Here is an 18,266-nt window from a genome sequence, read left to right as displayed (position 1 = left end):
AGGAGGGAGGAGGGAGGAGGGAGGAGGGAGGAGGGAGGAGGGAGGAGGGAGGAGGGAGGAGGGAGGAGGGAGAAGGGAGGAGGGAGGAGGGAGGAGGGAGGAGGGAGGAGGGAGGACATTGCCAGCTGCGCGAGGCCACCGTCATGCTACTCGGTTGGCAGGGCAGGCGGGACTGGGCCGGGTCGGGTAGCGCCCGCACTGGGGTACGCGCGTGCTGATCCGGGCCATGTGTGTGTGCGGTACACATGCACCCCTCCACGCCGCCATGTCTCCGCCGCGCCTCCATTTCGCCCCTGCGAAGCACCGTTAGACGCGCGGCGCTGCGCAATCCCCCACTCCCTCTCAAGCTGCCGCGTCCGCGCTCCATGCACCGGTTCGGGCTCTGGGATTGTACATATGGGTTTGGAACACACTAACCACCCCTGCCCTGCCCCGCCCCCCAACCCTCCTTGCACTCTGCAGGTGAGCAGCATGGAGGACCTGGACAAGCGCATGGCGGAGCTGTCCTCCAGCGGCCGCATAGACCCCGCCTTCCTGCAGATCAGCGCCAAGGCCTACGGCGCGGCGCGCGACACCAACATGAGCAAGGACGAGGCCAAGTGGGTGGCGTACAAGCTGTACCGCCACGTGAGCACGGGCAGAGAGGGGGCGGGGATGGGGAGAGAGGGAAGGGGAGCGGGAGGGGAGAGGAGGGCAAGGGCAGGGGGGGAGGGCGGGGCCAGGATTGCATTGGCTATAACAGGGAACTGCTGACGCAGTTGACAAGCGCTGGGGGGTGTTGGACGCGAAATGAGTCAGATGACGGACATAAGCAAAGCTAATCAGCTATCATGCTTCCCATGTCTCTCTGTTTGTCTCTCGCCACCACCCTCACCACGCCCCCAGGCTCGCGACCACTTTGACCGGCAGCAGCCCGCGGAGAAGCGCATCATCGAGTACCTGCTCACGGTGACGGACCCCACCGAGCGCCGCAACCTGTTGGACAAGGCCATCACGCCCGGGCCCATCCGCATGACAGAGACACACGACTACCTGTACAGCACGCCGCAGGTGAGCGGGGCGCGCACATGGGTGGGGTGGGGCGGGGCGGGGAGGGCCGGGTCTGAGCCCAACGCATGGGGCGGGGGGGGGGAGGGTCAGGGGACAGGATAGGTCACAGGAACGAGGGTGTGTGCTGGGCTGCGCTGCAAGCTGCTCTCCTCTCACCTGCACACTCTTGCAACCCCCTTCACCTCCCTTACCTCCCCCCACCATCTCCCCCCCCTCCCCACCCCTCAGCGGCTGTTCCTGGTGCTGGACAACACACTGCGCGCCTACCACCTCATGCGCGACGGAGCCGCCAAGAACCTCAACACGCCCGAGGCGGCCGTGCTGCCGCGCAAGGTGGGGCCGGGAGGGCGGTGGGCCGGAGGCCGGGACCAGGGCTCTTTGTCTGAGGGCATTGGGATTGGGATTAAGAGGACAACAGTATACAAGCGGGGCGGAGGTACGGGGCGGGCAGGGTGCCAGCAAATGCCGATTGCAATGGCACACCTCACCCCACCACCATACCCACCCATTACAATCTTTACCTACCGCCCCCGCACCCTTCCCCCGGCCCCAACCACCTCTCCCCCCCCCAGGTCCGTGTCATGATGGAGCTGCGCGACGACATCATCCGCCGCTACCTGTAGGCGGCCGGGTGGCTGGCTGGCTGGCTGGCTGGCTGGTTGGCTGGGTGTGGGACTTTGTGACAGCTGTGCACTGCAAGGCCTGGGCTTGAATTGAGGGTACCGGGGTTGATGGGTGCGGTGTTTGGAGCGGCCGCTGGGGCCGAGTGGCCGACCAAGCGACTGAGGGTTTCACTTGACGTGCTGGCTGCCTGCCTGGGGGCGCACTTAGTATTGCGTGTATGCACGTGTAGGCTGCGTGTAGGCGAGCACAGGCGGCGTAAGCCAGGCTTTAAGGTGGCAGGCCGCCCAGACCGCCGTCAGGAATGGGAGGGAGAGGGTAGGTCGGCGGGAGGTGTTAGCAATTCCCTCCTGTACCGGTAGTCAGTCAGTCATTCAGTCCGGCTCGGCCACGGGTGCGCGGGATGACAAGCTGGGATGGTTAACGACGGCCTGTGCACCTTTGTATAATACCGCGCTTTAGTATAATGGTCCATGTGTCAGTTGTCAATGGCTGCGGGAGGAAACGCTTTTCCGACCTGTCGTACTCAGGTGGGACTCAGGACCGTGCAGCGAAACGCTGGCTGCCTCGCCCAGTCTGGCTGCCTCGCCCAGTTGCCCTGAAGCGGTTTAAATTAGCATCATTACCCAGTCAACGCGGTCGACGTATGTCATACATGATACATTCAGCTTGGCACAGCATATGCAACTGCGCGAGCGAGCAGATCCCGCGTTAAGAGGCGGACTTTGCTAGGTATACATGTATGGCCCGCCGGCGTGAGTTCTACCGAGCGACAGCGTGGGCATCACCCGTGCCTGGATTGTGGCTGCGGCTGACTTCCGGCTGCTAGCTTGCTTTGCTGTATCACTGTATGTTGCTTCAACCAACAGCGGCCGCAAGGGAGCACGCAGGCAAGGAGGAGGCTAAGCGCGGATGAATGGGATGCCGTTGACCGGAGCGTGCAACGTCGTCAGTGGATCCCCCGCGGAGGCTTGCGGATGTGGCACGTCCGAAGAAGGTCATGTGTAGCAGGAAACGCCGTAAAGAGGACTTGATGGGGCTTTCCATAGGGTATGTGACACTTGCGCGCCGTCAGGTCTTCCTCCCACATCGTGGCACGCCCTGCTCGCCCCGTGTGCCATGTAGCTCAGGTCGTGCACTCGTTCCGGAACAGGCTACCGCTACTGCGCTTGGGGGTAGCTGATGAGGCGGAGGCAGTTCCCGGGAAAGCTGCGGAAGTTTGCTAGCGTTACCGTTTACAGGAAGGGTAGATAGTGCGGGGCATGACCACCATACTCATGCGTGGTGACGGCTGCAGGCCTGCAGCACATGCACCCGCTAGCCTGGTAGCACCTGCCCTCCACCCCGGCCCCACCATTGCTTGCCGCCATCAACCGCCGCCTCCCACTGCATACAAAAAACGTACACGCGTTACCGCTTGCTGGGCTCCCATTGCCGCTCCTGAACACCTGGACGATTCTTGCTTGCCCAACTCTTCATGCCCAGATCATTGCGCCACGTTCCACTGGCTGCTGCCAGCTCGTCCTGTAGGCTGCTGTACCTGATATCATTACTGCTGTTCCCGTTGGTGGTGGTAGTGTCGGGCTTCAACGGGGAGCAGGGGCAGGGGGCAGGGGCAGGGGCAGGGGCAGGGGCAGGGGCAGGGGCAGGGGCAGGGGCAGGGGCAGGGGCAGGGGCAGGGGCAGGGGCAGGGGCAGGGGCAGGGGCAGGGGCAGGGGCAGGGGCAGGGGCAGGGGCAGGGGCAGGGGCAGGGGCAGGGGCAGGGGCAGGGTACGTAGGGAGGGCGCCGTACTTTTCTTCTATCCAGCAATGAAGTCGTCCTGATTGGTGCCATTAGGGGCATTCATGCAATGGCGGCGGCCGCACCATCCCACGCCCCGCCCTATCTACATTGCTACCCTCAGTAAACAATGCACCCGCATACGCTTGCACCCGCTCCGGACCTGTAACGGGGCCATGCGTAGCAGCTGCTGATGTGCGCGGGACCGTGCGCGGCGACCATTACACCCGGTCCCGCATCAGTAGCTGGGCTCCGGGCCCCCAACCGATCGCGTAGTTGCGGCTTGATTGGCTCGCTGGCATAGGGCTTCTCAATTTGCCTACCTGGCTACCTGCTGTGTCTGCCGGGTTCAACTCTACCTTTCATTGAGGCCTGCAAAGTCTAGACCAGTAGTTATCCTTAGCGGGCTGCTTCATTCCGCGCCCGCCCTGCATTTTTGCATCGGAGGTCCATCCAAGCAGCGTTGTGATGTGTCTGTCGTACTGGCGTCGCCGCGCAAAGCATGCATCCCCTTGGCATGCCATCGGTGCGTGGCTAATACATGAAAGCGCGGAGCATGTAAATCACCAATGGCTGCAAAGCGCTACCGTAGCCCAGCAGGAAAGCAAGAAATTGCGCACGTACGTGATTACTCCGAAACGTAATTAAACGCACGAGCGCCTGCACCAAGAGTCTGCCAGCCACAAGCAATTAACCCGCCGCTGTCACCAACCTGTCCCGAACCTTGATCTGCTGATGGCCTGATGGCCCCATGCTACGTCTATCCTGTTGTTTTGCATCATTAGCAAGTGTCTCCACACCTTGCTGCCAGCACGCGTCCAGCTATCTAACCCAATCATACATGCCCGCCCCGCGTCGTATGCAACAGTCGCTTGCTTATCACCAGCCCCAGATCTATCGCAACTACAGTATTTCACTGTTCAGGACTTGATTATTACTGATTATTACTGTATCAAATAATCTTCAATGTGCACAGAGTGCTCACTACCTGCCTCTGCCGGTACAGCAGGTAGGGGCCCCACACAAGCAAGTACGTTCAATGGCACAGCTCAACACCGCCCGCCTGAGATTTTGCTAAAGGCGGCATTTATACTTGATACCGATGTGCATCATTATAATGTATGGCCGCATCATCTCGACTACTCACATGTGCGGCGGCTGCTGATAAGGCTGCTGGGGGTACTGGGGGCCGGCGGGCTGAGGGTAGAGAGGGCTGCCGCCATGCGGGGCGGCGGGCGGCGGCGGCGGCTGCATGGGCATCATCATGGGGTACAGGGGGTTGCCGCCGCCGCCGGCATGTGGAGCGGCGGGGAACTGCGGCGGGATGGCAGCAGGCATGCCGGCGGCGTAAAGGGGCTGGGGCTTTTCGTTCGACTGCGCCAGTGGTGGGGGAATGAACGGCGGCGGCTGCAAGGCGGAGCTGTTGACGGTCATGGGCTGCTGGGCGAAGGGCGGCGGTTGCGGCATGCCCATCATCACGGCCGTTGTGTAAGGCTGGCATTGTGGAGCAGTCATCATGGCGGCGGGCGTGCTGGTGCCATAACCCGGTGTCTGCAATTATTCATTACGTCCCCGTTAAATAGTTACATCAGCTGCGTGCGTCAGTTTGCGATGCTAAGAACAGGCAGCGGGCTGTCAGGCGGCTGGCTCACCTGGGCAGCAGCGGCAGCAGCAGCCGTTGGTTTGGTGGCGGCACCCTCGGCGGCCGCCGACTTGAATGAGTAGAATGAGGCACTGACCTTCCCCATAATGCCTACCAGCGCACTTCGGGCCTTACTGATGATAGTAGGATTGGCGTGGGTATTGGCCTGCTGCTGATTGTTATTGTTAGCAACGCGGTTGGCGTTGTCCTTGTCCGGGCCTTCGGCACCACCCTGAGCTTGTGAACTGCCGCTGCCAGTGGCTGCGGCACCACGCCGGCGACGATAGGCAACAACTCCAATCGCAGCGAGCAAAGCTGCGGCCACCACGATACCTATGACAATGCCGGCGATAGCACCACCACTCGTACCAGCAGAGCTGCTGCTGGACCTATAAACTGCTGGGGGGAGCGGGAGTGGTGGTGCCGACGGCGGTGGTGGTGGCGGCGGGCGTGGTGGTGGCGGGGGACTTGATAAGCGCTGGCAGCAGCAAGCGGCAGTGTATCTGCAAGCCAACAAACATGGTAGCGGTCAAAGTGTGTACGCATCGCACGCGTCAAGCAAGGTGCTGATGAGTAGACTCACGGTATGCCATTAATCTGACTGATGGAGCCGTATGCGCATCCACACTGGGACATGGTAGGCGGGCAAACCTGATCATAATTATACCGGAGGCTGCAGGTCTCGGTTTGGCCACCAGAAGTGCTGGCAGTTTCCTGTCCCACGCTGGCTAAAATGGAGGCATCCGGTATAGGGCCGCACCGGCCCGTAGCTGCGTTGATGTCACCAGTCAGCACGCATGCAGGTGCGCAAGGCGGGTACAATCATGCATGAACACACGCACCCCGCCCACCTACCTACTGGAGGTGAGTAAGTTATGGTTAGCCATACGCGGCAATTGATGAAGGAATTGCGGCAGTAAAGCTTTACGCAAAAACGAGAATTGTCATTAGTTGCAATCCTCGAGGTCTGCGCGTAATTCAGGGTCCAACTCCCTGAACCGCCATCGCCCATTTCACCCCCGGCCCCCGCAAAGTAAAAATCGTTGTCACAGTTGGATCCAGAGGCCAGGTACGCGCCTACACTTGAGGAAGGCCCATCCTGGACACGCACGGTCACCCCGCTGAAGCTGAAGTCGCTGCATTGCCATGTGTATCGACTACTGCTGCCCCAAACAATTTCCTGTCCATTTGGACTGTTGCACCCCAGCACGCGTTCGTGCAGTAGAACAAAAGCTGCTAGGGCAAGGATTTGCTGCAACATGTTGCTTTGTCGTTTGACGTGCATGGCCGCAGACGATCGAGTGTGTAGTCTTATGTTTTGTTGGTGATGTATGAGTGTGTTACAGCATGTATCGTTGGGGGTCACGATCATGGTTCGCAGATCGAGGTTATGAGCCGCCTACTTGCCCGATTAGGCTATATGCTAGTTTGGTAGCCACAAAGTATACGAACTGTTGGTTGCGCGCGTGCCAATTGTTTGATGGGGACCTATAGCACATGGTGCGTCCCAGGGGAGGACGCACCATACATGTGCTCCCCTGGTGCGTATGGAGGGGTTGTGGGCACTAACCATCGGAGCCTGCGATGCATGAGGGGCCAGCCCGCAGCTCGCTTCTGAAACCATATGCAGCGTGTCGACGCAAGCACGATGGCGAGCTAGCACGAAGACCAAAACTGGCCGAAACCTGCATGTTGCCAAACAAAGAAACAGTCGTCATTGCGAACTACGAACGCACGGCTCGTCCAAATTGCCGAGCTGCGTAAATGTTACCTATTTTGCACCTAAGTCTTGTTTTGTAAGCATGCTTCCTGGTGGGCAGCAGTACGTAGCCGCGCCTGATCCGGCGCAGCCCCATGCGCGCGATCGAATTCTGCCTGCACTACTCAGAACTTCTCCAAGGCAGTAGTCGAGTCATTTCCACATCTGCATGCATTCCCAGTCGCGAGCTTCCATACCTTTTATTGACTATGAAAGCGCTATCCGCCGGTTTAGCAGCCGTTTTCGCAGCTGCTTTGCTCAGCTGCTCCTGCATTCTCCCGCTGCTGGGCACAGTGAGCGCAGCCGGTGTTGTAGAAGAGCTTCCACGCCATGACAATTGTGCAGCTACTTACCAGTCGCTGATTGAGGACGTCTTCTATGCGGAGGACAGAACCTGCAAGGAGCACGTTCGCGCGGCGCTTGTGGCTGTGGATTCGCGGGACTGCCCATCCATCAATGCTCTGACAAGCGCGGTATGGACGTGCATGAGCGGCTACAACTCCGTCAGCGGCCAGGTTGATCAGGTGGGTGTGTGCGCATCAGCAGGCAGCCCGTTCACAGCAGGATTAAAGGGGACGCACATATACAACGGCATGCCTACATGCGGGCAGCCCGGAAATCAATGCGTATTGATGTCACAAGGGCAAACTGCTGCATTCGTGCACTATACGGCCGGAAAGGTGTAGGTGGCAGCATGCATGATCGCTGGCCACCGTGCATGCCTGCGCTGCTGCAGCGCGCGGGCGAGTGCGCGTCAGGGGTGGTGCACGGTCAGGGGTAATAGGTGGTGCGCGTGCACCGTGCCTGATGAGTCGGGGGGCTTGGTGTGCCAACTCTGCTGGCGGTTTGTTTACAAAGTATATCCATTTCATTATTACTCGTGCAGCCCCGCATCGAAGCCTGGCTCAAGGTGTACAGTATCTGCCAGGGCCTCTCGATCCTTCAGCAGCAGCCGGTGGGTAGGCGCGCGTACGTGCAGGGGTAGGGGGGGGGGTCAAGAACTTTAGCTCACCAGCCAAGTACGCCGTATGCCAATGTGCTTTGCTCGCTGCTCAAGCATGCATACCACCGTGGCTTGCATTCGTAGCGCTAGTAGCGCAGCACTCGCAATCCTACTCATTGTATGTGTACTACCTCGTTGTGTACTCGCTTGCTCGCTTGCTTGGGGCGACGATGACGAACCAGCAGTAACATGTACGTTGGGCCTGCGCTTGCTGTGCGAAACAGGGAACGGTGGCCCGGATGGTCACTATCACGGACCAGCAGCCTAACCCATGCTTCAAGCTGTTCAGTGACGTGCACGAGTTCGCTGCATACCTGCACAATGCAGCACTCCGCACAAGTCGAAGGTATGTCGATATGCTGGGCAGGAATTCCCATCACATCCTTGGTCACTAGCTAGCAGTAGCATGAATAAACGTGAGAACCTTTCACCTGTGTTGGCTTGTTGCGGCCTCGTCTCCAGTCCCCTTACTGTCGTTTGCCACCACGCACTACCTTGTTACAACACATTTCAGGCAGGCTGTCACTGCTGCGGGTGGCCCCACTGGCAGTGTTGCCCAGTCTCCCTGTGTCGCCATCAAGACCTCTGAGAATCACACAACACCGGGAGCTGTCGACTCCGGCTGCTATCCGAACGCAAACTACCTGTTTGCAACTCTTCCTGCACCCACGACTGATGCTTCTAAGTAAGATCCGCCGGAAGGTTGCTTACTTGAGAGTGCAGACAGTACATGAGCATTGAAAGTCCAGTCTTGCAACGTTTTGTGGTGCGTTGTTATCGTGCACAGGGTCATCGCGCGCGCCCTGGCTCAGCAGTGCCTGGCACGTGGTAGAGGGAGCGGTCCCTGCCCTGTCGACTACAGCGCCTACAACACCATTCCAATGCCCGCGGATGTGAGTAGTAGTGCCGCCGGCATCAATTTAGTTATGACTTGAGGTTGACACATTTCCGCCCACCTTGATTGTTTTATGCAATGCAGGCTCTGCGCAATTCCCTTGTGTGCCCAGGGTCCCTCATGGATGTTCTTTTGACATGTGACAATCTGAATCCTGCATACGGCGGCACTGTTGCTGCTTGCCTTGATAACCCATTGTGTACTTGGGCGGATGTGTCGAAAGTGTTGCCTTCTGCTGCGTACAATAAAGTACAGTACGCAGACAACAGCACTTTGGATCAGATATTTGATCCGGCGTTTGACACGGACGCAATGCTTGACACACTTGGAGTGGACATCTTCTCCCCGTTTAAAGGATATTTCGGTAAGTTAGCACCTCTTGTGGTGTGGTGGGAGCTGAAGCTATGGAATTTATATGATTGAACAGATTTTGAATGGCCGTACGAGACAAGGCAGAGCCAACTCTGCTTGCCCAAGTGGGCCACCAATCAGTCCTACTTGGCACAACTCTACTCCACGTACCTGAAACCAGCAGAACGGAAGGTAATAACGCCTGCCTCGCATGCGATCACTGCTTGCGGACCTGCCTCAAGCCTGCATGCCCGCTCCTAGCGTTCCAGCCTGCACCTGGCCTGCCTCCGGCCTGCATTTAATCATTGTCTTTGCCTCATGTATGTTCCCCGCAGTTGCTAAGTGACTACATATTGAGGAACATAACGTTCACACTTGCAACGTACTACAACACGGTGTACATCAATACCGACTTCATCTCATATTTCTACGGCGCCTGCCCTGTTTCCATGCGAGCCATCAATGCTCTCATCAAGTGTGATTCGATTCAAGAAAGCCGGGAGGCATGCAACTACGTACCTTACTGTGCGTGGTACTACGGCTCCTGCCAGCTGGCGCATCTGGAGCCCCTGATCGTTCAGGATAACAGCATCTTCACTTCTGACCCTTGGGCCAGGGCCATTATGAACTTGTCGAACATGTGCATGCCACTAAACAGCAAGCGGAGTTTCCAAGCTGATACATATGGATCGCCCAACTGCTCCGAGTTCCTGGCATCGGACTTTGGGCGCCAGAACCCACTTTCCGTGTTTGATGCGGCCAGCAATGTGCTGGATCCTGCCGGGCCTTACTATCCGACCAACCTGCAGGCTTCATTCTATATGCCTGCCGGCACGGCGACACCAAATGGCACCGCCGGACAAAGCGGTGGCAGTAGCAGCAGTGGTGGCATTGGCAGCCGTGCACCCAACCCGTACACTAATGCGCCTGCAACTAGTGGTGGTGGTACGGGTGGCAGTGGTCGCACTCGGTTTCCGGTGTGGGGTGTAGTTGTGTTAGTGTTTGCGCTCATGGCACTGGCACGTACGCCCAGTTGGTAGGTGTGCGATGGGACAGTCTTAAGGCAGGCAGGTACGCCCAGTTGGTAGGTGTGCCTGGGGGCCGCCTCAAGCGTTCACCGCGACTGCTGTGTGTATGCCGCCGTGGATTGAGCCAAGCCGTTGAGCATGAGCCTTGATGAGGTGATGAGGATCATAAGCATGGAGTGATTGCATGACTTCCTATAAACATACGGTAGCAGTGATGATAGATCTTCGTACTTATGCAACTCTCTGCGTGCTTCTGTGTTGCTTGTACGGTGGCGTCTAGTAGCTTTCCAGGAGCGATCACTGCATCCAGATTGTGGTGACGGCTAACCAACAGGAAATGATGATCTGAATCTGTGCAAGGCAGGGGTGGGCCGGTCACGTGGGTGGTCTTGCAACCCCCAGCCCGTGAGGCTGGCTAGTGAACTGGTCCCTCCTGTCACCGATGCTATTAGATACTTACCCCACGCAGAGGGGTAAGAGGGGTTATCACCTCCGATGGTTAGCATCGCTGTGATAAGGGTCATGCGCCCTTGCGCTATGAAATGACTTGCGACCTGGGCGGGTGTATTAGTGGGGTAGGTGATGGGGTGAGGGTAAACGTGCGTGTGTAGTTTTTGTGTAGGGGGGAACTGTCTGACTGTGTCAGCAGCACACTCTCGCCTCGCTTGCTGTGCCCAATGGTTATGTCGACAGGATGCAACCTATGCTGCGCACATGCAGGCCAGTTCCCATCACGACCTGGGTATGGTACATTCCCACGTGCCGCACCTTGTGCCCGTAAAGAAACCACACGCACCGCGTCAAAAAGGTGCACGATAGGTCACCCGCCAAACCGCTCTCCCCCCCGCCCAGCTCAAAGCACATTCAGCGATTCAAACAGGTAAGGCGGCAGTGAAAAATGCCAAGGGAGAGCGGATGCCTGGCTGGGGCCGAGTGGCTGGCACACGTCGCCCACACCCGCAAAAACCTCTACACCGGCTTCGTCGCCAACGCTATTCCAGGCCTGGAACTAACTCGCCCAGTACCCGCACCATGAACCTGCTACAATCATCAGGCAGGCACCGCAAGGCCAAGCGCTGCATAGACTATTTATGCTGTGGAACAATGAACGTGCAGCCCGCTTCGGCCGCACAATTACAGGCCCGCCGCGCCCCCCGCACTGGCCCCGACACCCCTGCCCCATGCATGCCCACGCACTCTGTGCGGACCCGACTCCGGTTGCCATATACTGGGAGGCTGCCATACCCCCAACTCCGTGCAATGTACATTAAACAACACAACATTGCAGTCCAGACCATTGCATGAGCCATCGCACATGGTACATGGTACATGGTAATGGACGCCACGTCTAAAGCCGACCTTCCAGACTACGCGGCTGACAACCGCCTGCCGCCGTGGCTGCTCCCCGACCAGGAGGGCAAAGCAGCAGCAGGGCGCCACCTACTACACCTACAGTACCGCCCCGACATCCGACCGATCCCCTCCATCTCCCTTGCCACAGCCCTGGACCCAGACTTCCTTGTGATTTCCAGCAAACACGACACCATCAACATCATGGAGCCAGCAGCAGGCTACACCGCCGGCACAAACCACTCCGAAAAGCAGCAGCAGCAGCAGCAGCAGCAGCAGCAGCAGCAGCAGCAGCAGCAGCAGCAGCAGCAGCAGCAGCAGCAGCAGCAGCAGCAGCAGCAGCAACTGTAAGTGAACTTGGCTTTTGCCAATAAACTCGCAATTGCATGCAGCGCTGCAGCCAAGCGGGTCCCACTCGCGCACGGCCCTACGGGCCGGTCGTGTCCCCAGCCCAATACCTTTCCTATAGCATCTTATACCACACATAAGGTCATTAGAGTAACCCGGGGGCATTGAATCGAGCCGGGGCCGACCTCGAACATCTAAATGTCGCGTTCGCCAGGACACGCCATATCAGGCCAGACAGTAGCCTAACTACACCTACGCATATATCTGTGTTGACGGCAATCAATAAAGCCCAAAAACAACGCCTATGTAGGATGTTGGCTTCGGTCAATTTCGCGACTTGAGCCTCGACGAGCACGTTTTAGCCTGCTGTCAAGCGCTATTGCTCCAACAGATTGCATGTAACATATATATTAAGTGGCGGAGTCTGTATCCCGCTCTGCATTTTTCTCGGGGCGACGTCTCCTGGCCTCCTCGGCGTGCGGGTTTGGCTGGGGAAACGCACCCCCCGGACGGCACGCGGTGAAAACCCCCTGATAGATTCTCCTTCAAGCATCAGTAAGCCATAGGCGCCGAGAGACGTAGCCGTAGACGTGGCGGCATCCTTGAAGGACAATCTATCAGGGGTTTTTGGTGCCGTCGCGTGGGCGCCTCCCTGGGGACACACTTTTTCCTGGAGTGGGACCCGCTTGGCTGCAGCTCCGTACTTCTGGATTTTCGCGCCCATGCTTGTGCCCACACTTATGGCTGACAACTAAGCCGCATCATACAATTGAACAAGCTGTCTGGGATGTAGTCTGCATGGCAGCAACCTCGGCGATGGATTATGGTAGGAGATTGCTATATGCAGCCAGGAACGAGCAAGGAGTGATCGATGGGAACGCAGTAATGGCGCGCATCAAATCGCAAGTTATAGCAGACTTCTGGTCTAGGTTACAATCGTATGTGTGTCTTGGTGCCAAACCGAGGGGGTGGGACCGAGTCTCGCCAGGCCACCCTTGGATTGAGCGCAGAGCAGATGGAAGTATGAAGCTGAACAGACCACGAAGTGTCATAATGGAAGAGGAGGTGGAGTGATGGCACCTAGTAACATGTTCGGTATGGCGGGAGGAGCGTCCTATGGGAGCAAGCCTACTAGAGCTAGAGTAGGCCGACGGCGCTGCAGGCGGCACGCCCCTGGGGTCCAGAGCAGGGTGTTCGTTCTCCACGTCACTGGCTCGTGAACTGCGTCAGCAGGTCCCTCTTGTAACCAATGCAATCTTGTGCCCCACCCGTTTAAAATGCGTACGTTTTTCTCAAAACATATTGCTTTCGGAACTGACACATACTGCTTTGGCTTTTGTTCAACGCAAATAATGCTCCGGAACTTCCCGTGCGAATACATGCTTCCCGCTTTCTGCACCGAACGCCGAACGCCAAAGACTGCTACTCCACTCTTGCTCTGCCCTCACCCTATTATTTTGCATGTCGTCACGCTGCGCGCAACTGAGCACCTCGCTCGCTCCCGCGATCATTGCAACATCAATCGACCTTTCTACACTCGCTTACCGACCCCGTGCCCCTATGTTTCCGCTTTCTTTGCTCGCATGTGAATCATATTTGACGCCTACGCGACTACGCACACCTTCTGGACCTCATCCTGCTCCTTGACGCGCTTCCGCCGGTCATTTCGCCCACACAGCCAGCACCGGACTATCACAAACGAAAGGTTTGTACTTTTGGTTGGACGTTTGTGCGTGAGCATCGAAGTGACGTGTGCGATGTGAACATGCGTGTGCGTCTGTCGAACGGGGCGTGTGCGCGTGCCTGTCCTTCACGCTAAAGCCACCTGATGAGGCCCTGGCAAGGCCGAAACGCGTCGTGGCGTGCCTTGCCTTTTACGTGTTGTGCGGTGTTACGTGGTGCCGTCCGGGGTTCGTGTCAGCGTGCCGCTGTTTGAGTTCGTGACGCGTCGGGGTCTTCGTGTGTCTCGCACCTCCAACCCCCCACGTATCCACTTGTGATGCACAACCCCGTACCCAGACCCGGCCATCTGTGACCCGTATGGACTCAGTCCGTGCCCGTATGGGGCTTACCCAGACTCCGATTAACTTTGCACGTCCCGCTTGCCCCAAACTCAGAGCTTATCACCAGCAGCACATTGACCCTTCTTGCAGTCTGTACAGTGTTATGAACGAGGGAGCGTGACGCTGTATGGATGAGCGCGTAGGACATTATGGGACTACAATCCCAGTCCGAACGGGTCCGCATGGGGGCACTTGCACGCGCATCTGGGCATATGTTACTCCCCTCGTCGCACCGTCTATGACCTGAGTGAGGTTATGTGCCCTCACGGTCTACGGCCGTGAACACATACCTCACTTCCATCCCGACTGTGACCGTGACCAGGCGGAGGTCCCCAGGACCTTGGGTCACGGACAAGCTTCTCAACCCGCTCTTGCCCGCCTCTTTCTTGGACCCCCCGCACGTGCATCGCGGGAAACTCCGTTTACACAAACCGCCTACTGCGTGCAATATGAGCGAGATATGCCCAGGCTCATATAGTTGCAACGCACTTGTTACTTGTTTCTTTTTGCCACATGGTACCCATCCTGTCACGCCCTAACGCGTGATAACGCCTTCCTGACGTGCCCTGACTGATGTGGTGCTGCGTGGCTCACTGCCCCTTGCTGAGCGCACAGACTAATTTAGGTTGACGAGATATCGATTCTGGTAAGACCTCTTGTTGGTTAAACGCGTATTACCACCGGCCGTGTATAGGCGCAGCGGGGTTCTGTCTGTGAAATCGCTAACCAGCAAGCCGTACCAGAGAGCTCGAGACAGAACAAGTCGTCTCGAGCTGGTGACCACACAAACAACGGCGCCCCAAGGGGGAATCGCCTCATCCGGATACGCAAATCCTTAGCCGCGTCATAACGGCATCTACAAACTGCGTTCCAACGTACTTCACACCCGTAAAGCACCGCAGAATAAGGCTAGCAATGACTCAGCCTTCTACCGTCCGGAGCCCGGGAGGCACCCGTTCCGCACTGACACTGCCCTAAACCCGACAGCCGCAACAACCCTAACCCTGACGTTAGGCAGCTTTCCCAGCACTATCCCTCGCCGTGTCCGGTCACACGAGCTGGCGTGACAATCCCGTATTCACCGGCCTTTCTCTGGCACATGCTTGGCTCCTAGCCGTCTTCCCTGACCACATCTGATTTAATGGTTGTTTAAGACGTTTTGGAAGGTAGTGGGTGGTGCTTGCCGGAAGGTGGCACCACTCCTACCTTTCAGTTGCAAAACTGATCGGTACGGCATGGTGCCACCCACGGTTTTCCTGCACCACGGGACCCTTGCGCAATGGCGGGGTTGCGCAGCAGCAGCAGCAGCAGCAGCAACTGTAAGTGAACTTGGCTTTTGCCAATAAACTCGCAATTGCATGCAGCGCTGCATCTCCGTACTTCTGGATTTTCGCGCCCATGCTTGTGCCCCACCCGTTTAAAATGCGTACGTTTTTCTCAAAACATATTGCTTTCGGAACTGACACATACTGCTTTGGCTTTTGTTCAACGCAAATAATGCTCCGGAACTTCCCGTGCGAATACATGCTTCCCGCTTTCTGCACCGAACGCCGAACGCCAAAGACTGCTACTCCACTCTTGCTCTGCCCTCACCCTATTATTTTGCATGTCGTCACGCTGCGCGCAACTGAGCACCTCGCTCGCTCCCGCGATCATTGCAACATCAATCGACCTTTCTACACTCGCTTACCGACCCCGTGCCCCTATGTTTCCGCTTTCTTTGCTCGCATGTGAATCATATTTGACGCCTACGCGACTACGCACACCTTCTGGACCTCATCCTGCTCCTTGACGCGCTTCCGCCGGTCATTTCGCCCACACAGCCAGCACCGGACTATCACAAACGAAAGGTTTGTACTTTTGGTTGGACGTTTGTGCGTGAGCATCGAAGTGACGTGTGCGATGTGAACATGCGTGTGCGTCTGTCGAACGGGGCGTGTGCGCGTGCCTGTCCTTCACGCTAAAGCCACCTGATGAGGCCCTGGCAAGGCCGAAACGCGTCGTGGCGTGCCTTGCCTTTTACGTGTTGTGCGGTGTTACGTGGTGCCGTCCGGGGTTCGTGTCAGCGTGCCGCTGTTTGAGTTCGTGACGCGTCGGCCGTCGGGGTCTTCGTGTGTCTCGCACCTCCAACCCCCCACGTATCCACTTGTGATGCACAACCCCGTACCCAGACCCGGCCATCTGTGACCCGTATGGACTCAGTCCGTGCCCGTATGGGGCTTACCCAGACTCCGATTAACTTTGCACGTTCCGCTTGCCCCAAACTCAGAGCTTATCACCAGCAGCAGCAGCAGCAGCAGCAGCAGCAGCAGCAGCAGCAGCAGCAGCAGCAGCAGCAGCAGCAGCAGCAGCAGCAGCAGCAGCAGCAGCAGCAGCAGCAGCAGCAGCAGCAGCAGCAGCATGCAGCAGGCCCTTGCAGCAGCCGACCTGCGGGAAGCGGGATGGAAAGTGAAATACACCTCACAGAGTGCCAGCAACCTCAGCGTCGCCGGCACAATCCATCCCCTACTCTCCCCCCTGGGCGTCACCTCCCACAAAGCCAGGCAATGTTGCGACGCCCTACATGACCACGCAGTTGCCACCCAGCCCACGCACCCTCAACCACAGAGTCCTGACCGAACGCGAACAAACGCCAATAATAATGACAGCAAGTTGCCCTACCGTTCCAGCCCCAATTAAACCATCGGCGGTTAATCGCTGGTTACCCAGCGGTTATCCTGGCCACGGCCCATACGGACCTGTGGTAACTATAACTATACCTGTGGAAACTAGTAATACGTTTGCCAGTACAGTATACGCACCCAGGGTTCTTATGATATAGTGCAGCAGAGCCCGGCGCGATGGGTCGGGGGGATGCGGTGGCCGGGGGTGCTGGGGGTGTGTGGGGGCTATACTGGCCATGGGCACACACGTGTGTCGGCCCGTGGCCATGCTCGGTGGGCTCTGCCACCTGTCCCGCTGCCTCCGCTTACATCCCAGCCCGGCCAGGGCCCATACGGAGCTGTGGCATGGTGCAGCAGAGCCCGGCGCGATGGGTCGGGGGCATGCGGCGGGCGGGGCGCCCGCATGGGGTATGGGTGCGCGGGCGTGCTAGCCTAGCCAGCCGCTGCGTGCTGGGTCGTCCAAGATCGCCAGATGCGTGCTATCGTTCATACCTTTGGTGTTCCGCCGCCTCCCCAGCTTCAGTACACTATATGTAGTGCATATGATATGGCTGAGCCTTATCTCGGCCCAGTTTGCGTGTTTGGGTCGATTTCTGAGCCTGGGCAGTTTGTATTGGGAAAGTGCTGTTTTGTGTCCGTGGGCTCCTCGGCGTGCAGGGTGGCCGGACGCCCGGCCACCGTGTGGCCCGGCCATGCCGATTCCTGGCGGCCCGAGCGCCGTGATAGCATGCCCTTTACCAGGGCTTACCATTGCGAGCCGGGCAGGTACAGCGCCCAGGCTGCAAGGCACGGAAGCGGCCCATACCCCACCGCCGCAGCCACACGCCCTCCAGGCCCCCCCCCACACGAGCGAAGCCTGCATGCCCCCGCACACGCCTTGCCTGTCCGCCCCATCGCGCGTCCCCATGCGACCTGCAAGTCTGTAAGCGTATTGTGAAGCGGCGCAGCACCCCTTCAGCGACTCCCACGCCCGGGCCGCGACTGAGAATGCGCTGCGTGTGCGCTGTGTGCGGCGGGTGGCAGTGAGCCGAGCGCTTGGTGCGTGTGGGCGGCTCCAGGCTGCCCATAGCCGCCTGCAACGCAATACCCAGGTGATACGCCGGGCATCCAGGCTATGGCGGCGTGCGCTGTCAGCCGCGGCAGCCCCTGCCAACTGCGGCCGCAGTGTGTAGCCGTGCGCGCACCCCCGGGCTGGGCGCCGCCCAGGGGGCGTCCATGTGCGAGCTGTTTTTCCCAGGTGTGATGCTGAAGGCTGTTATGCATGTACCCAGAGGCGCCTGGAGGGCTGGGGGCAGGAGTGGGATGCAGTGGAGGGGCGTGCCGGGCCCAGGAAGTGCACGCAGGCCACGGCCGGGGCATCGTAGTACGGCCCGACCTGGCACACGTCGGCGGTTGTGCTGGTGGACGGTGCAATACATCAAATATACAGATACACGAGTAAGCCACATGGCGCACTGGGCGAGCTGCATTTGGCCATGCTTCAGGAGTTGAGTTTGGAACTCTCGCGCGGCCGGCCCGGTCGCGCGTCGCTGAGGGTCTGGCCAAAAGTCGCCACTTTCCTGGCGTCGGTTCCTTCAAATGCCTATTGTCACATAGGTGGGCCCAAATGACCGCAAACAAGCTACCTTGAAGTTGGGGTAGCCCGAATCCTAACGAAATGTGGACCGCGATTTCACCATGGTAGGCGCGCCAGTTGGCCGCCCAACGATGGTA

General features: G+C 58.5%; 5 protein-coding genes across 5 annotated transcripts in view; 3 read left to right on the top strand and 2 right to left on the bottom strand.

The window, feature by feature from the left end:
* The window catches only part of CHLRE_18g748397v5 (uncharacterized protein), a 5,490-nt gene extending 3,358 nt beyond the window's left edge, over positions 1–2,132 (top strand). The window contains exons 7-10 of the mRNA XM_043072797.1: positions 463–627; positions 886–1,050; positions 1,279–1,383; positions 1,623–2,132. Of these exons, the coding sequence (XP_042914248.1) occupies positions 463–627; positions 886–1,050; positions 1,279–1,383; positions 1,623–1,673 (486 nt within the window). The 3' untranslated portion in view covers positions 1,674–2,132. The remainder of the gene's footprint in view (positions 1–462; positions 628–885; positions 1,051–1,278; positions 1,384–1,622) is intronic.
* A 1,528-nt stretch (positions 2,133–3,660) lies between these two features.
* On the bottom strand, positions 3,661–6,859 carry CHLRE_18g748347v5 (uncharacterized protein). Its single transcript, XM_043072796.1, has 4 exons — positions 5,949–6,859; positions 5,677–5,863; positions 5,104–5,596; positions 3,661–5,002 (listed from the first exon to the last, which is right to left on the bottom strand). The coding sequence occupies exons 1-4, from the start codon at positions 6,103–6,105 to the stop codon at positions 4,595–4,597; spliced, it is 1,245 nt and encodes a 414-aa protein (XP_042914247.1). The 5' UTR covers positions 6,106–6,859; the 3' UTR covers positions 3,661–4,594.
* A 100-nt stretch (positions 6,860–6,959) lies between these two features.
* CHLRE_18g748297v5 (uncharacterized protein) lies at positions 6,960–10,844 on the top strand. The gene is made up of 8 exons (XM_001695196.2): positions 6,960–7,376; positions 7,739–7,807; positions 8,080–8,201; positions 8,370–8,540; positions 8,643–8,748; positions 8,835–9,114; positions 9,178–9,293; positions 9,437–10,844. The coding sequence occupies exons 1-8, from the start codon at positions 7,338–7,340 to the stop codon at positions 10,139–10,141; spliced, it is 1,608 nt and encodes a 535-aa protein (XP_001695248.2). The 5' UTR covers positions 6,960–7,337; the 3' UTR covers positions 10,142–10,844.
* Positions 10,845–11,399: 555 nt separating this feature from the next.
* CHLRE_18g748247v5 (uncharacterized protein) lies at positions 11,400–13,085 on the top strand. Its single transcript, XM_043072795.1, has one exon. The coding sequence runs from the start codon at positions 11,465–11,467 to the stop codon at positions 11,828–11,830; it is 366 nt and encodes a 121-aa protein (XP_042914246.1). The 5' UTR covers positions 11,400–11,464; the 3' UTR covers positions 11,831–13,085.
* Positions 13,086–13,177: 92 nt separating this feature from the next.
* Positions 13,178–17,139, bottom strand: CHLRE_18g748197v5 (uncharacterized protein). Its single transcript, XM_043072794.1, has 2 exons — positions 17,005–17,139; positions 13,178–16,317 (listed from the first exon to the last, which is right to left on the bottom strand). The coding sequence occupies exons 1-2, from the start codon at positions 17,041–17,043 to the stop codon at positions 16,156–16,158; spliced, it is 201 nt and encodes a 66-aa protein (XP_042914245.1). The 5' UTR covers positions 17,044–17,139; the 3' UTR covers positions 13,178–16,155.
* Between the last annotated feature and the right edge of the window lie 1,127 nt (positions 17,140–18,266).

Source organism: Chlamydomonas reinhardtii, assembly GCF_000002595.2.
Source record: "Chlamydomonas reinhardtii strain CC-503 cw92 mt+ unplaced genomic scaffold scaffold_18, whole genome shotgun sequence".
Classification (NCBI taxonomy): Eukaryota; Viridiplantae; Chlorophyta; class Chlorophyceae; order Chlamydomonadales; family Chlamydomonadaceae; genus Chlamydomonas; species Chlamydomonas reinhardtii.
The sequence above is the reverse complement of the archived record's forward strand: the minus strand, read 5'-3'. Positions and strand labels throughout refer to the sequence as shown.

Coding starts and splice junctions, on each gene's coding strand:
- CHLRE_18g748347v5 (XM_043072796.1), bottom strand. CDS start 6,105: ATGGGCGATGGCGGTTCAGGGAGTTGGACCCTGAATTACGCGCAGACC. Junction 5,597..5,676: donor AGTCAGATTAATGGCATACC/GTGAGTCTACTC, acceptor GTTGGCTTGCAG/ATACACTGCCGCTTGCTGCT. Junction 5,003..5,103: donor CTGCTGCCGCTGCTGCCCAG/GTGAGCCAGCCG, acceptor GAATAATTGCAG/ACACCGGGTTATGGCACCAG.
- CHLRE_18g748297v5 (XM_001695196.2), top strand. CDS start 7,338: ATGAGCGGCTACAACTCCGTCAGCGGCCAGGTTGATCAG. Junction 8,749..8,834: donor CCATTCCAATGCCCGCGGAT/GTGAGTAGTAGT, acceptor TATGCAATGCAG/GCTCTGCGCAATTCCCTTGT. Junction 9,115..9,177: donor CCCGTTTAAAGGATATTTCG/GTAAGTTAGCAC, acceptor ATGATTGAACAG/ATTTTGAATGGCCGTACGAG.
- CHLRE_18g748247v5 (XM_043072795.1), top strand. CDS start 11,465: ATGGACGCCACGTCTAAAGCCGACCTTCCAGACTACGCGGCTGACAAC.
- CHLRE_18g748197v5 (XM_043072794.1), bottom strand. CDS start 17,043: ATGAACGATAGCACGCATCTGGCGATCTTGGACGACCCA. Junction 16,318..17,004: donor TGGCGATCTTGGACGACCCA/GCACGCAGCGGC, acceptor CGCTTCCCGCAG/GTCGGCTGCTGCAAGGGCCT.